The following is a 16,527-nucleotide window of genomic DNA, read 5'->3' on the forward strand; positions in this document are numbered from 1 at the left end:
ACAGATGGTGCAGTATGGCACAGAGAAGACGCCTACCAGGCTCTCTAAGTGGAGGGTCAAGGGAAGAATGGAAGGATTTCGGTCACAAACTGATGTGGCCTGATGGCTTAATTCAAATCGTTCTGTTGTTTTTCGGATGTGGTGACAGTTTATAGAGATCAAAACTGTGTCCCGATGACGAGGGTGGGGCCTTCCACGTTAATACCAGAAAGAGATAACCGTTATATGGCTGGCAGGGCACGACGGTACCGCCTTATTGCTGCATGACAACTGGCATCTGACCTCACAGCATCCACTGGACGTGTTGCGGCGAGGCAAATGGTGTACAGATCAACATGCCACGTGGACAGTCGAAAAGTGGGCCAATGTTCTTTTCACAGATGAGCCCTGTTTTGGTCTGGACAGATTCTCGACCAATTCACACCTGTAGGGAAATGTGGCAAGTGAGTTTGGGACCCTATGGTTGTGGTAAGAAACTGATATCAAGGATTATACCTAATGGCGTGGGCAGGGATTATGTTGATCACTTGAACAACCCTTCATGAAACTGTACAGTTAAATCAGCTAGGTTTAACTGCTGTCAGGTATCATGACGAGACCTTGAGATCTCATGTGTGGGTGTTGCGAGGTGATGTGGACCCAGACTTCATATTGCTGGATGATAGTGCTCGACCTCATAGAGCACATATGGTTGATGTTTTCTTGGAAACAGGAGATATTGCACGCATGGGGTGGCCTGCTCGCTCTCTCAGTTTGAATCCCATAGAGCACATCTGGGATGCACTAGGGACATGGATTGCATCACGTCAGCATCCACCAATCACTCTCAAAGGCTTGTGAGCAGTGCTGCAAGAAGGATGGGCATTATTACCGCAACATGAGATTGGTGACATCATTCACAGCATGCCCCATCATTTGTCGTGCCTGTATTGCTGCCAGAGGTGGTCACATCCCATACTGTGTGCATTAACCAGATGTTGGAATGAGTCTGTAAATTTGTTAAGTTGGAAAAAACAAAGAACATTTTTGTCTACCCTTAAGCATGTTTCAGTTGTTTACGTTCTGTATTCTTTACATTGTTTCTACTTTACTATCACCTGATTATACTGTTTTGTGGCAAAATAAAAGAACCTCTTAAAATTTCGGTTTGTTGCTTTAATTTTGGACACCAGTGTACATGAAACAGAAAATGGGGAAAAAAGGGGAAGAGATGGGTGAGAATTCGTGACTTCCAGATGCACACGGGACTGTGGTAATGCAGTGGCAAAAGCTGAAACTTTGTGATGGACCAGAACTTGAACCCGGATTTACTGATTCTCTCGAGTGGTTGTCTTAACAGCTTTGGCCATCTGGAAATGGTCCATGACCAACTCAAACTTCCAACTCATCACTCGCTGCAATGCAAAATGCCTTGTCCATTAATTCCATAGTCACAATTTATTGATTCCCGTAAGAGTTCATATGATACTAGTGCATCCACACTGACACAAATATCAAGGAGCCATTGTACTCATATAAAAGTGTGTGTATCACCCGCATCATCACTAGTGGTGTCTGTTCTGTTGGAAATGTCTGACAGAATACACACCACTCAAATACACATATTTCTGTAAGAGTGTGACGGCTCCTTGACGTTTGTTTCTGTGTGGATACACTAATATTGTCTTAAGTCCTATGGGAATCAATAACTTGTGAGTAGGGATTTAATGAACAAGGGACACTACATTGCAGCATGTGGTTAAGTTGGAAATTTGAGTCGGTCAGGGACTGTGTCCGGATGCCTGAATTACTTAAGGCGGCTGTTCTTGAGAAATGGTAAATCCAGACTTGAGTCCTGGTGTGGCACATAGTTTCAGCTTTTGTCATTGCATTACCATAATGCCCTGTCCATCTGGAAGTCATGAATTCCCACCCATCCCTACCATTTCTTTCCCCATTATCTATATCATACACTACCATGATACTCTAGAAAGGGAAGGTAAACCATTAAGGAAAAGGGACCGATGACCATCGCAGTCTGGTCCCTTTAAATCCCACAAACCAACCATTAAGGAAAGAACACACTAATATGGTTAAATTAAATATATTATTAAGACCCTTTGTCTTCCAGTTCAGTCATTGTACAATGTTACAATATTTATGTAAGTCAACCACAGCACTCACATCATCACCACCACTACCACCACCATCTACATTCATAGTTTAGGATTGAATAACCTATTCTGGCTTCAGTTTCTAAGCTCCATTGCTCCAGCCAACAGTTCCCCAACAACTCGAGGAACTTGCACACTGAAACTAATTCCTATTGACAAGACAATTCCATCCTACCAAAGTAACTACTCGCAAGTACCATTTTTACAATCACTTTGTTGCTGGGCCACATGGGACTCAGACACAAACCAGCAAGACAGTTTAGGAACTGCCAGCAGCAAGTCACATGATTTTTCCAAGCCACAAAATATGATTGTGATCAGACGGGCATCAACGACACTCTGTAGCACACTGAGCCATATGATCAACGTTGTCCAACTTACAGACATTTGGTTGAATGACTGTGTATGATGCGACATAATCTTTATTCTGTAACCAATCTCCATCTAAATCTGTAGATATTGACACAAGCAAAAACATACTTTGATGTAGCAATTGAAAGCACTGTCTATGCCACTCTATGTATTCATACTTAGTTAACATTAAATGTACAAATACGAAGTCTATGATGTAACTAAAGTGGTCTATCACCCGACATAGGTCCAGCCTCAGCCAAGCCAAGATGCAATCTCCCACTTCTAACTTTTTGGGCTTTGGTAACATTAGACAAGTCACTTTATTAATAGTTACCCGTTTACATGTAGTATCCTACAACACTTCCTCCAGTGGAAGCTCTTTTGGAACACAATCTGCAATAATTCTCCCTTCATTTTTGTTGTTACAAAATATGTTTTGTGGATGGAATGTTTTTCTTTCCTTGATATTCCATTCCGTGGACTTATCCATCTGCTTGTTGGCAGGGGGTGTCTGCCTTTGCACATTGCATCTAGCTGTTTGTGCCCTTCATGTTCTTATGCCAGCTGCTCAAAAACTTCGCCGACAGGCTCTAAACACAATAATGATGAGGTGATGTCCTTTGGCACTGTTGTCCCTACTTGCAGCAATGGATGCCACTGGCCCCCACACACTAATACAAATTCTGATTCAGTACTTCATTAAAACTGGAATATCTTGTGATTGATAACTCTAAATCACCTGCAGTTTTCACCAAACACTCTTAAATAAATGGCTGCACCCACATACCTTCCGTTTAAACTTCTTTCTCCTGTTTCTAAATCCTTATGCTTTCAGAAACATGTACATTGGCAATGGGTGAAGTCAGTAACATACATATAATTGTCACATCCCAGGTGATTTCCACATTTGTCACCATTTGTAAGGAATTCAGGAACTACTTCTTGTACCATGATAAATTGATAGAAACAGGAAAAAAGACATAAAGCCGTAACATCACTAAATAAATATAGTGTTCATCTTGTTAAAGTTCCAATTCAGTACTACATGCAGATGCATCTCAAACAGAATATGTTGTAATAAGCTCCAGATCTGAAACAGACATAATAGTGGGGATGATAGAGGGATGGTACATTTGCATCTTCAAATTAGGGCAGACACCCTTGATTCATGGTCATAGCAATGTACTATAAACACCGTACTGAAGGCACTAGAAATTGCAGCAGGCAGCTAAATGATCAACTTTACATTTTGTAATGTTGTATGCAAGGGCAACTACCAATTACTGTACATGAGAGACACCACATTTATTTCAGATGTTGCTTTATCCACCAGTTGCATGAATACCTGCATCTACATTCCACAAGCCAGTTTGCAGTGTGTGACAATGGGTACCCTCCTCTGTTCCATTCGCAGATGATGAATGGGAGAAACAACTGTCTATAAACTTTGATACTTTTTTGCCATCTCTCAATATGTCTGTAGGTTGACACAGTATCTTGTCTGTCTCCTCGTGTAACAATGATCCCAGAAATTCAACAGTAACTCTGTCCATGACAAAAAACACCTCTCTTTTAGCTACTGCCACTGGAGTTTATTCTGCACCTCTGCATCTTGTGCTGGCTAAATAATCCCATGAGAAAACCCACTGCTTTTTGTTGGATCATCTTAACTTCTTCTAGAAACCTAACCTGGTAAGAGACCCCAACTGATGACAAGTATTTTACTGTTGTTACTGTTTACAGTGAGTTTACAAAAATAGCATAATAGAACAGTACTGGATTTCTTCACCTATTTACACATAAAATGATACATCTGTTTACATTCAAGGACAACTACCAGTCCCTGTATCCAACATCAATCATCCCTAAGTCTTCCTGCATTTTGCTACAGCCTTCTGGCACTGCTGCTTTCCTGTAGGAAACAGCATCTTCTGTAAAAAAAAAAAAGCCTTATAGAGCCTCCACCATTATCCACTAGACCACTTATATGTACTGCGAAGAGTAATGGCTACATAACATTCTCTGTGTGCTCCAGAAATTAGGTTTACTTCTGCCAATTTCTTCCCATTAACAATAACATATATAATTCTGCCTGCAAGGAAGTTCTGAATCCAGAAACAAATTAGTCCTATACTCAGTAAGCTCATATTTTTTTGCCAAATGACACTGCAGAGTGGTACCAAATGCCTTTCAAAAGTCAAACAACAGGGCATCAACATATGCACCTTTGCCTATAGTACTCTGGGTATCATGGATGAGCAGAGAGCTGTTTCACAAGTGTTTGCAAAATGCCAGATGAGTAGATTTCTTGTCTCCTAAATTACTACTGTATTTCCTCATTACAATTGTGCACAAAACATGTATGAGAGAATTGTTGAGCTGTAGATACAGAAACTAACTCCACAGCTCAATTTTACTTTGACATCAATTACACAGGTAATTTGTCCTTAGACTGCATGTGCTTTCAAGGCTTCCACCATTTTTTCATGTCGTGATACAGCTGATAAAACATATCAGTGAAATACACTCCTGGAAATGGAAAAAAGAACACATTGACACCGGTGTGTCAGACCCACCATACTTGCTCCGGACACTGCGAGAGGGCTGTACAAGCAATGATCACACGCACGGCACAGCGGACACACCAGGAACCGCGGTGTTGGCCGTCGAATGGTGCTAGCTGCGCAGCATTTGTGCACCGCCGCCGTCAGTGTCAGCCAGTTTACCGTGGCATACAGAGCTCCATCGCAGTCTTTAACACTGGTAGCATGCCGCGACAGCGTGGACGTGAACCGTATGTGCAGTTGACGGACTTTGAGCGAGGGTGTATAGTGGGCATGCGGGAGGCCGGGTGGACGTACCGCCGAATTGCTCAACACGTGGGGCGTGAGGTCTCCACAGTACATCGATGTTGTCGCCAGTGGTCGGCGGAAGGTGCACGTGCCCGTCGACCTGGGACCGCACCGCAGCGACGCACGGATGCACGCCAAGACCGTAGGATCCTACGCAGTGCCGTAGGGGACCGCACCGCCACTTCCCAGCAAATTAGGGACACTGTTGCTCCTGGGGTATCGGCGAGGACCATTCGCAACCGTCTCCATGAAGCTGGGCTACGGTCCCGCACACCGTTAGGCCGTCTTCCGCTCACGCCCCAACATCGTGCAGCCCGCCTCCAGTGGTGTCGCGACAGGCGTGAATGGAGGGACGAATGGAGACGTGTCGTCTTCAGCGATGAGAGTCGCTTCTGCCTTGGTGCCAATGATGGTAGTATGCGTGTTTGGCACCGTGCAGGTGAGCGCCACAATCAGGACTGCATACGACCGAGGCACACAGGGCCAACACCCGGCATCATGGTGTGGGGAGCGATCTCCTACACTGGCCGTACACCACTGGTGATCGTCGAGGGGACACTCAATAGTGCACGGTACATCCAAACTGTCATCGAATCCATCGTTCTACTATTCCTAGACCGGCAAGGGAACTTGCTGTTCCAACAGGACAATGCACGTCCGCATGTATCCCGTGCCACCCAACGTGCTCTAGAAGGTGTAAGTCAACTACCCTGGCCAGCAAGATCTCCGGATCTGTCCCCCATTGAGCATGTTTGGGACTGGATGAAGCGTCGTCTCATGCGGTCTGCACGTCCAGCACGAACGCTGGTCCAACTGAGGCGCCAGGTGGAAATGGCATGGCAAGCCGTTCCACAGGACTACATCCAGCATCTCTACGATCGTCTCCATGGGAGAATAGCAGCCTGCATTGCTGCGAAAGGTGGATATACACTGTACTAGTGCCGACATTGTGCATGCTCTGTTGCCTGTGTCTATGTGCCTGTGGTTCTGTCAGTGTGATCATGTGATGTATCTGACCCCAGGAATGTGTCAATAAAGTTTCCCCTTCCTGGGACAATGAATTCACGGTGTTCTTATTTCAATTTCCAGGAGTGTATGTTCATTTTAAATATTTGCAAAGTGCACTATTGTTTGATGAAAATATTAGTATTTCCTCTTTCCTGATACATATTCAATATGTTTCGCTGGCCTTTCTGTACTTTAGGAAAATGCTCCTTCCCTACAATTTTTTATTAATTTATTGCACATTACGCTGTCGTTCACTCATTTTAATTGCAGCGAGTTGTTCAAAAATTGCATCAAACCAACAAGGATTTCATGCCAGACTATGTAATAGCAATAGGCTTAGTTTTAACTATGCTTTTCTACTGCTTAAGTCACCAGTAATGTTCCACTGTCAACAGACTTGTATCGACGGCCAGGTCAAGGAGCAGCACTCACAGGTGATGGACCATGTTCTACAATGGCACTGATAACTGGTCTGCTTGGCACGCTATTGTTCCTGGCAACACTAGCCGTTTGCTACCTGGCAACAAGACTGCGAGACGCTGCTTCCGTCGACCGAGCCCTTCGTCATGCTAAAACTGGTGGTTACACAGGCCGCAGCCTTGTCCAATGATGGTGCAAAACTGAACAGTCAAAAGGTTGATTGAATTTTGGGACATCTCATGCCAATAAAGTTTCATAATGGGTTCTAAGCAAAGGTAACATGGATGAATTCATGTTAAGCTTGAGATGCTTTGGGAAAGGTTGAGGGAGGTGCTGGAGACAAAACAAATGGCCACAAATGCCAAAGACTATTGTGATTAAATATACAGAAAAGTTCAATTGCTGAACTTTTCAGTTCTCATTACAGTAACAAGTTTATCCTACACATGAAACTACTAGTAAGTTCCTTGTTCAATTTGCAAATTATTTTCATTATCCAATCTGATGAAAATGAAATTATGAATGACACGGTTAGTGTTGCATTGTTCACAAGAGCGAGAGAACTGCAACTATGTGTACAAACACCCACCACAGAACAGAGGTCAAGGGCTGTTTTAGTGTGCAGTTAATAAGTCTTGAGTAATAGCCTTAATTCTACAGACAGCAAATTCTGTAATTTCCAAAGAAACTAGAAGATTTTTTCCCTCTTTAACTCTGCTTGCATTTAGGCTTTTTCTTAAGGTCAAGAAAGGAAAAATCCAAAATTTATGAATGTAACGAAAAGGATGAGAAAACAGTTTAGTTCAACTCAACAAAATTATAAAACAAATAGGTTCTATATTTTAAAATCACAAAATGTTATTTACATGTTCTATAATATTATGTTATAAGCTTTTATAATACATAAATATAATTTATTGATGGTTATCAAATTAGCAACAGTTCCAACTCAGGTACCAAAATTTAAATTTCAGTGACTTTTAAAATAATCAACAATGACTAGTTTAACATACTGGAAAATTTTTCCTTACAAGGTTCACAATTGGATATATAAATATTTGCGTTGCAGTATATACCGGAATTTAAGCAAGTGGTAACCCACTGAAATTTTGATCAGATTTGATGGTAAAGTCTACAAAAAGGTTGCACACGCACTTTGGCTTGTATAAAATATACAAATGTGCAATACCACAAGCATTAAAATCTGGTAACAGGTAAACTGCAGTGCATTTATGTACAATTTAACATTTTAACAAACAACAACAGTACTTCAACACATGAAAGGTTTAAAATTTAATTTATAAATATGGAGTAAAATTGTAAAACAAAAACTGATACAACAATGATAATTGGTATGTATGGAAGTAAATAATTTTCTAAAATTATAATATAAATTTTATTCTTTGGTTTAGATCCAGCCATCCATGCAGTGGCTGCACTGTATCAAAAACAAGACTTTCAAACAAATACACAATAAAAGGATGTAACAGACATGATCTGTGGCCAAATTCATTTCTTCTTTTAGCTTTGTTGAATATTTATCCTTTCTAAATACCTGCAGAACAAAAAAAAAATACATTCTGTTTACAAAGTTCAACATTCTCCAACAACAGCAATAATATTTGTACAGCAGACACAGTCCATACTAATTACGAGTGTGTGTTACATGCCTGTACACCAACTAATGTGGGGAAACACCCTTTAGTTCTTTTACATTAAGTAGGTCAACTGGAATGTTAAGGTGGCCACACACTTAACTGCAATGCAAGCTTGACAAACACTTATGAGCAAGCATGCGTGCTCAATCATGCTTCATTGTATGTAGGATAATTTTGCCAAGCATAAGGACTGTACAAACAGCTTGATACTTTAATTTCAATTATGAATGCTTGTGCGTATATACAAGGAACAGAGAGGCTTGCACAAGCATTCATCAATAATTTGATCTGATTTCATTTATTTTTGTTTGGTCCTGTTAAATCACATTCTGTACAAAAGTTGTACTGTAATGTAGAACAAATACAAGAATAGAACATTACATGGAGAAAAAGGAGAGAGATAATAACACCGTGAGATAGCTTCTGCAGTGCATCTACTGTGAGTAGTTAAAACGAGAATATTATTTTTGATTTTTTAACACCTTTTTGCTCCTTGTATCATATGGCCTGTTTTGTTTTGTTTTCATAACAAATGAAACGGCTGCCAAAGCCAGCACATCATGGTCTGAACTCAACATTTTCAGGCAAATAAACTGCTACTTGTACAAGAATGTTTGAGCAGTATGGAGGTGCGAGGAATTTTTGCATGCTCGTGAAACCATCCTTGGACATGCTAGTCAAGCATGCAATTATGTGTGTGGCTGCCAGTAGTTCTATCTACCGTGCCCAAAGCTTGAACTGTGTATGTTGCTCAGGTCCTAATTGAGCCTTCAGGCTAAACTAGTGATCCAAGGTGGCATTAATTAAACACAAACTAATGAAGTATGTTCTGAAAGCACCAACCTCCAAGTGAATCCTCCCACATCCTTTTTCTCAACTACACACCCTCAGCAACTGGTAAGGCACACACAGGTAACTTATTTTAAGAACTAATTACAAAACCATTGTTTATCAAGCATTAAAAATATCAAGGCTGAAATCTGTACCAATCCCCATCTATATTTCCTCCGAAAACACCTCTGAAGAGAAACCTTTCAGAGATGATATTCACATCCACAAAAGGTGTAGCAGAAGAATCTTGAGGCCATTAACCAAACAAGGAACAGCAGTTAACTAGAATGGAGGCAAAATGTTATTTGGGGCAAAAGCATTTCCACAAGAAGAAAGCTTTAAGTACAAATCTACAAGATTCAAATCCTCCCTCAACATAGAAACCACATGAATCAAACATGTAAAAAACACATATAGCCACCAGGATAATCTATCTGTATAATGGTACTGTTCAAACTAAAAGCACAAAGACACAAGCTCCACCACTTTATTAACAAGAAGCATATTCCCCTTCCACCATACTCCAAGGCTATCTAAGAAATGTAAAATCCCGACAGACAGTTACATTAGGACAAGGTACATTAATAAGCTCACAGGAGCCTGTTTAACCCATTAGTGCCCAGTGTTATATCAATGATACATGTGACAGGACTGGACTTTCATTGATTTTTTGGACAACAATGAACATCTATGATCTTGTTAAGACTTATTTACAGACTACTGAACACCTGTACTTTCAGTCTTGTGTTAGTAATTTTGAGAAACAGCCCACAACTGGAAAAAATGCAATTTAATGTACACTTTTTTTTAAGCCAAAATTTCATCACACAATGGATTTTAAAGTACCTATAACAAAAATATTTTATCTTTCAGATTCAAAAACTAATTAGTTCCTTAATAACCCAACATTCACATGTCACTTATTGAAACTGATGGAACATTATTTGTATTGCTGGGACATTCAGCATTTCAGAAATGTGACACTGAACTAATGAGAGTACTTTAATAATTTGCACTTCTATTTTGACAACTGTTTTTTTACAAGTTTTAATTTGCTAATTATTCCATGGGGAATAATATTTTGAGGGCACTGGGACCATGAGAGAAAATCATATCCCCCAAAATTGCCCCTTCCGGAAGAAGAAGGAAATAGATAAAAATGAATGAGGTGCTGCTCATACTGTCAAACAAAACAAAAAAGGTATCTCTGTAAAAGGCATGACGAATCCTGTGTTTCTGCAGCATCAAGTATAACTGGTGTGAACGCAGTAATCAATGTTGAAAGATATTATCAGGACTCAAGGAAGCACATCAAAGTTCTTTGAGCCTCCATCCTGACAGAATAGAAGAACATGGGTGAGATAAATATTCACAACTGGAAATATTATTAGGCTTTTTCTGATTGGTTACTGGATGCCACTGTACAAAAAGCCTTGACACACTACTGCAAAAAAGGAAATACAATCCCTTATGTAAGTTTTTCAACAGAAATTATCCACCTGCACTTGTGGTATGCAGTGGCACCTGAAGGGCCTGGATGAACTCTGCACTTCAGTACTGCAGCAGTGTAGTTCTTCGATGAAATGATTAACATGATTGTGAAAACACAGGAACTCAAAAACAGACATTTTGTAAGAATAAACTATAAGACATTAGCACTCACTCAGTGCAAAAAATGTAATGTGGGACTGTGCTTTGTTGCTTATCATATCATGCAATTTGTTGTTTTTTCCATCTCGTGTTTAATTCATTTCCTCCAGTACAAAAATGGGTAACTTTTTCATAAAAATGCATGTTTTCCTCTCAGTAGTGCATAGCGTTACCTACATGGTATGGTATATTATTTTAAAACTAATATGATAAATACAGCTGTTTCAATGTAACTGCTTCTTTCTCAATGTAACAAATAAGGTGAAAGCAATGAAGTAAAAAATTATTCAGGCACTAATGGGTTAATACTGACTGAACAAGGAAATGTACATTATCAGGTACATAATAAAGCAATATGAATTATTGATACATAGCAGTACTTTGTTAAAGAAAGAATACTGTTATTCATACAACACTTCAAGCTAACTACACAAATTATACAAAGTATGATCTATTTACCTTTTACATGGAACACAAATTTTTCACAGCCAGCAAGTAACTTAGAATTACGACACTACACAGACGATCTCAAATTGTTACAAGAAATATGACTAGTTTTGTACATATGTCACTCAGTATATTTAAGAGTGGTATATTAAATGCCTAGCTAGCCACAAAAGGCTTTGTAAACTTTAAAAAGAGTCACTATCCTGCAAAAATCATTTTAAATGCATGTATGCAGAATAATGCACATGCATACAAAATCATTTGAGATTTTATGCTAGCAATATAATATTGTTTCAGAATAAAAAGATCTTACACTTTCCCTTCCTTCTTGGCTTTGGTGTAAGCTTCATATGCAGCTATTTCCTTCTTTTCCTTACGCATATTTCTGGCTTCAAATTCTAACCTACAAAACATAAGAACATAATAAGTGAAGACATTACTCTACAAGTGGTAAAATTAACTGCTATCAAACAAAGTTTAGCAAAATGGCACCACTTATAATTATTACCAATGTTAATTTAAACTAGGAATGTACAGTATTCATGATAGATATATTTGGAAAATAATATGGCATTTTAAAGCAACACTAAATGAATGAAGGTAAGAAAGACTCAATAATACCAACCTATGTAAAATGATCCTTTCAACAATTTTCTCTGTTGTCATTGTATTTCCAGAGTCCAGTAATTTGAATTTTCCTTGTCGTTTAGGTTCAGCATAAGGATCATCAAAGCCTCCCGTTTGTATAGGAGTTTGCCCATGGCAGACAATGTCAACCTTGAAGTGATCCATGAGCTCTTTAGTTACAACCAGTGGCGCACCAATAACAACTTCCGATACATACTGGAAATGAGACATAGATAATAATGCACTGTCAGTGAGCAAATGAAAAATGACTAAACTAACAACTAAACTCACTCCATTACTAATGCATTAAAAAACAGGCTTTGTTCCTTTACAAGTGTGCAAAATTAATATAGTTTGAAAAATTATCTGAATGAATGTTCACACTGCATTAACATACGACCAAGATAAGTCACATTATTCAGAAGATATGGCAAAAATTTCCTGCTTGTGCTATCAATTTGTGCTGTACAGTACATACTGTACAGTGTTATTAAGTACTTCAACAGTTTCAGAAGACAGCCACAAAGAAACTGAAAGACGTATAGGAATATAACACTCCTATCAGTGGACAGAGCATCTCTAAGTTTTGATTCATAATATGCTCCACGGCATACATGCAGAGTGCACCACAAGGCAGGCAGAACATGTAGACAAATCTTCCACTCTGTAACGTCTCATCAAATTAGTTCATGTCAGCAGGTAGGCAACCAAAAAGTGGCTGCTGTCACGTCTTTCCAGGTGGCTGTAGCAGTAACTTCAATGAGTTTCATGCATATACTGACATTGGTCATGTCATAACTGGTGCCCATATTGAGCACTTGTTATGGAAGTCAAATACTTGCGAAATGCTCTGTCAACTGAAATGGGAATTTTATGCATGTCTTTTAAGTCACCTTCTGATACCCCAGAGGTCCTTATAAATAACCCTGATTGATAGTACTTAATGCCACCAGAGCAACACTTGGTACCATTAGCCTGATTTGACAAGTAGTAGTGACAAGTCACAGATAATATATGGGGATTACACAAGAAAAGCGACGGGAAAATAGTTTTGTGAATGAAACTTGGTTGAACATTGAAGTACGTGCAGAAAGTCTCTGGCCAGACTAATGTGTAAACAATAATAATATATTATATTGACAATAGCAAACCCAAAACTGCATCGCTGCTTTTTCATGGGTTCTGAAACCACAAGTGAGTAGGCACTCTTTGACAATGCCAAATAACCATGAGGGAAAAACTTGATAAAAGCAAACTGGTCCAAGAATATGAGAATATTACCAACACATTGAGAACTGGCCATGAAAGACAAAGAAATTGCAAGTAACTTCATTGGTGGTGTTATGACACATCATTCAACGAAACCCATAAATAGCTGACATGTGCTATACAGTAAAAAATAAACAGAATAATAATCTGAACAACTGAATTTCATAATCTCAACATGCAACATTATTTACCTTCAGAAACTGACCTCTCACTATGCTCTGCCTTACAGTAATGATTCTGAATTATGAGGGTGTGGTAGATCAGTTTTTCTTCAAAGTTTCCCTGCACTGACTACTCTTAACTATAGTGATACATATCATGTGCAGATATCCCATTCGAAAAGAAAAAAAATAAATAAATGAGAAATTACTTCCTCCTGTAACTAACAGATGAAGTGATGTGAATAATTAATTTTAACTTACCTTACACGCAAGAACACTGAGCACTCTCTCATGCAAGTTCATGATTGGATAGTTGCCTCCTCTATACTTGTTCACTACTGGATCTGTATGCAGTCCCACAATCAAATAGTCACCCTGTTTCCTTGCTTGTTCAAGGAAATCTAAGTGCCCAACATGGAACAAATCGAAAGCACCCGCCACATAAACTATTTTGTCATTTGGCTGTAACAAAAATAAACCAGAGTAAGGAAAATTCAAGCAGTGAATTGAATTTATACATTTTTCAAATTATTACCATGAAAAAAAAAAAAAAAAAAAAAAAAAAGAAAAAGAAAAAGAAAAAAAAAGATTTATTTGCTGACCAGACATTTCATCTATGCAATAAGAAACTACTCTCAGTGGCCAAAAGGTATGCAACTTAACTAACCTGTCAGTTTCAGCTTAATAGTCAGTGCTTTAATCCCTCATATACTGCTATAGACAACAATAACACATAAAAACATGCTAAAATGAAGTCAGCTTTGAACGGAAATAGCCATAGTAATCAGAACTTCAAACAGAACACTTTCAAACCACTATTTTCAGGCCATTGAATGAACATAACACTCTGATATTGTACCTTTGGTGGTTTACCATCACTGAACTGTATTATTTTTTGTGTTGTTGGAAGAAACTGTGAACAGCCAGTCCATGGTGAACGAGCTGAAGAATCTTGACCCATATTGCTCGGACCTTCTCGGCCCACTTCATATTCTCGAGCTCCTTGCTGGAAATGTTGTCTTGTCAATAATAACATACGACCAACGAGATCAGTTGTTGACACTCCCGCAGTGCGTTGGACTTCCCTGTGCATACGCAAACACACATTTTGTATTTTAATCTACTACCAATCATAATACTAAATAAGGTAAATTAAATAATGGCCTTGATGTAAGTTTAAGCACTTCATAGCATTAAATGAAGATGCTAAATGTTTTAGCCATAGTAAATAAAAATATACACAAATGATATGTTAAATGTAAACACTAATACTGTACTGGTCACACGATGTTGACATATTTTCATTACACCACTGCCATAAACAAATTACACGCAGATTAGGAAAACTGCCATGAACAATTTTTCCACATCAAATTTTTTACACAGGTTCTCAATGTTATTTTTTCCTCGACACGGGCAATTTAGATAAACATAGGCCTAAGCGTAAACTGTTATGTATCTTGTGTTCTGAGTAAGATTTGTCCTACAAAGCACAGACTTGTTTACAAGCCTTCTATCAAGTAAGAAGATGAATACTTATGACTGCTTACTTATATCTTCCAGCTGCTTTCACCAGATGGTATGTGTCAATTCCATCAGCTGTCATTGTTATATCATCTGAAACAAAAATTTAGAGGTAAATTTCGGCTTACAAGGAACCTGACAGAGTATTACATAGCCTAACACCTCTCCCCCTCCCCCACAAACAATTTTCATTGTGTTACAATTAGGTCATTACAAAATTAACCCAATATTTACCTCCATGGACACAGAAGTCACAGTTGTACTGATCGAGTGTCTCAAGTGTTGTCACGTATGGTGCCCCTTCCACAACTTCGTCCACCCATTTTATGCCTCTAACCATTTTATACCTGTACGAAAAACAGATGGTTCAGGAGCATGTTCTCCACGAAGTCTTGCTCTAACATAACACAATAAATCCAAAACACTTTACCTTTCCTCTTCCGTGAAGACCGGCGGTCCCTTGTGCTTAGTTATCTCTTCATCGGTGTGCACACCCACAATTAAGTAATCCCCCAGGGCTTTTGCCTGTCGAAGAGAATTTGCGTGGCCGAAATGAACCATGTCGTAACTGCAAGTTAAGACATATTTTAGCTCTTAAAACGAAAATTTTCGAAGTCTTAATGTTCTGAAAACAAATACATAATGTACCACGGAAGCATTTTATATCCTAAAAAGAGATGGTTTAATTATAACTATAGTAGACACTGACAAACGTCACTTTTAATCATCTGGAGACCTTTCAAGGTTTTCATTACCGGTACCGAATCAATAACTTCTGAATTACTACGGAACAAAAAATATCATTTTCCTTTTTTCTTACACGCCAGAATATGAAAATTACGTCACATCACTTTAAACACTGCACATTATACGATTTCCTCATTGCCTGCAGGAAACCAAAACCATCATACATTCGCGGAATAAAGTATCAACACATGGCATAACTGAAATAAAACAATTCGAGTCGGCTAGAAACAAACTCATGTTCGTTGTGAAACGCTCAACAGCAATATGAAAAATGAACACACGTCCAATGTTATTTACCATCCATCACACCAGACGCGGATCTGCGGCTTTTTCTCCTCCATAATGTACCGGCACTTCCTACCACTTCAGCCTTCGCTTTGAAACTGATGCTGACTTCTCCGCCGATTTACCTCGGGTGAAGCATAGCCTTCTAAACTAGTGAGTTTCGTTCTCTGCACGACTGAATGTCGAACAGATCATGTTACTAGATGGCAGTGGAGAAGAATCGCTAAGTGAAAAATTCGTAAATCAGCAATCACTATTTATTGTGGATTTTCGTAGAGATGAAGAAAAGAAAGGTAATCATAAAAAGATCGTGATTTCGGAAATGAAGTCAATAACTTTTTGCTTTTATTACGGTAAACTGCATGTTGCTTTCATTCAAGCGTTGATAAACAGTGGACCGATGACCATAGCACTCTGGTCCCTTAATCCCACAAACCAACCACAAGCGTTGATAACTATTGATGTACGTTGAGAATCGCAACATAAAAGTACAAAATCACACACTTTACGGTCAAGAAACACGTTATTGCAGATCTAATAC

At 39.0% G+C, this 16,527-nt stretch overlaps 2 protein-coding genes across 2 annotated transcripts in view; one reads left to right on the top strand and one right to left on the bottom strand.

The window, feature by feature from the left end:
• LOC126251319 (uncharacterized) overlaps positions 1–7,626 on the top strand; it is a 285,573-nt gene extending 277,947 nt beyond the window's left edge. The window contains exon 9 of the mRNA XM_049951649.1: positions 6,763–7,626. Within this exon, the coding sequence (XP_049807606.1) occupies positions 6,763–6,977 (215 nt within the window). The 3' untranslated portion in view covers positions 6,978–7,626. The remainder of the gene's footprint in view (positions 1–6,762) is intronic.
• Positions 7,627–7,789: 163 nt separating this feature from the next.
• LOC126251320 (ethanolamine-phosphate cytidylyltransferase) lies at positions 7,790–16,127 on the bottom strand. The gene is made up of 9 exons (XM_049951650.1): positions 15,999–16,127; positions 15,385–15,522; positions 15,189–15,301; positions 14,981–15,047; positions 14,290–14,515; positions 13,692–13,892; positions 11,999–12,216; positions 11,687–11,776; positions 7,790–8,342 (listed from the first exon to the last, which is right to left on the bottom strand). The coding sequence occupies exons 1-9, from the start codon at positions 16,040–16,042 to the stop codon at positions 8,309–8,311; spliced, it is 1,131 nt and encodes a 376-aa protein (XP_049807607.1). The 5' UTR covers positions 16,043–16,127; the 3' UTR covers positions 7,790–8,308.
• Positions 16,128–16,527: the final 400 nt, after the last annotated feature.

This window comes from Schistocerca nitens, chromosome 4 (genome assembly GCF_023898315.1).
Source record: "Schistocerca nitens isolate TAMUIC-IGC-003100 chromosome 4, iqSchNite1.1, whole genome shotgun sequence".
In the NCBI taxonomy this organism is placed as follows: domain Eukaryota; kingdom Metazoa; phylum Arthropoda; class Insecta; order Orthoptera; family Acrididae; genus Schistocerca; species Schistocerca nitens.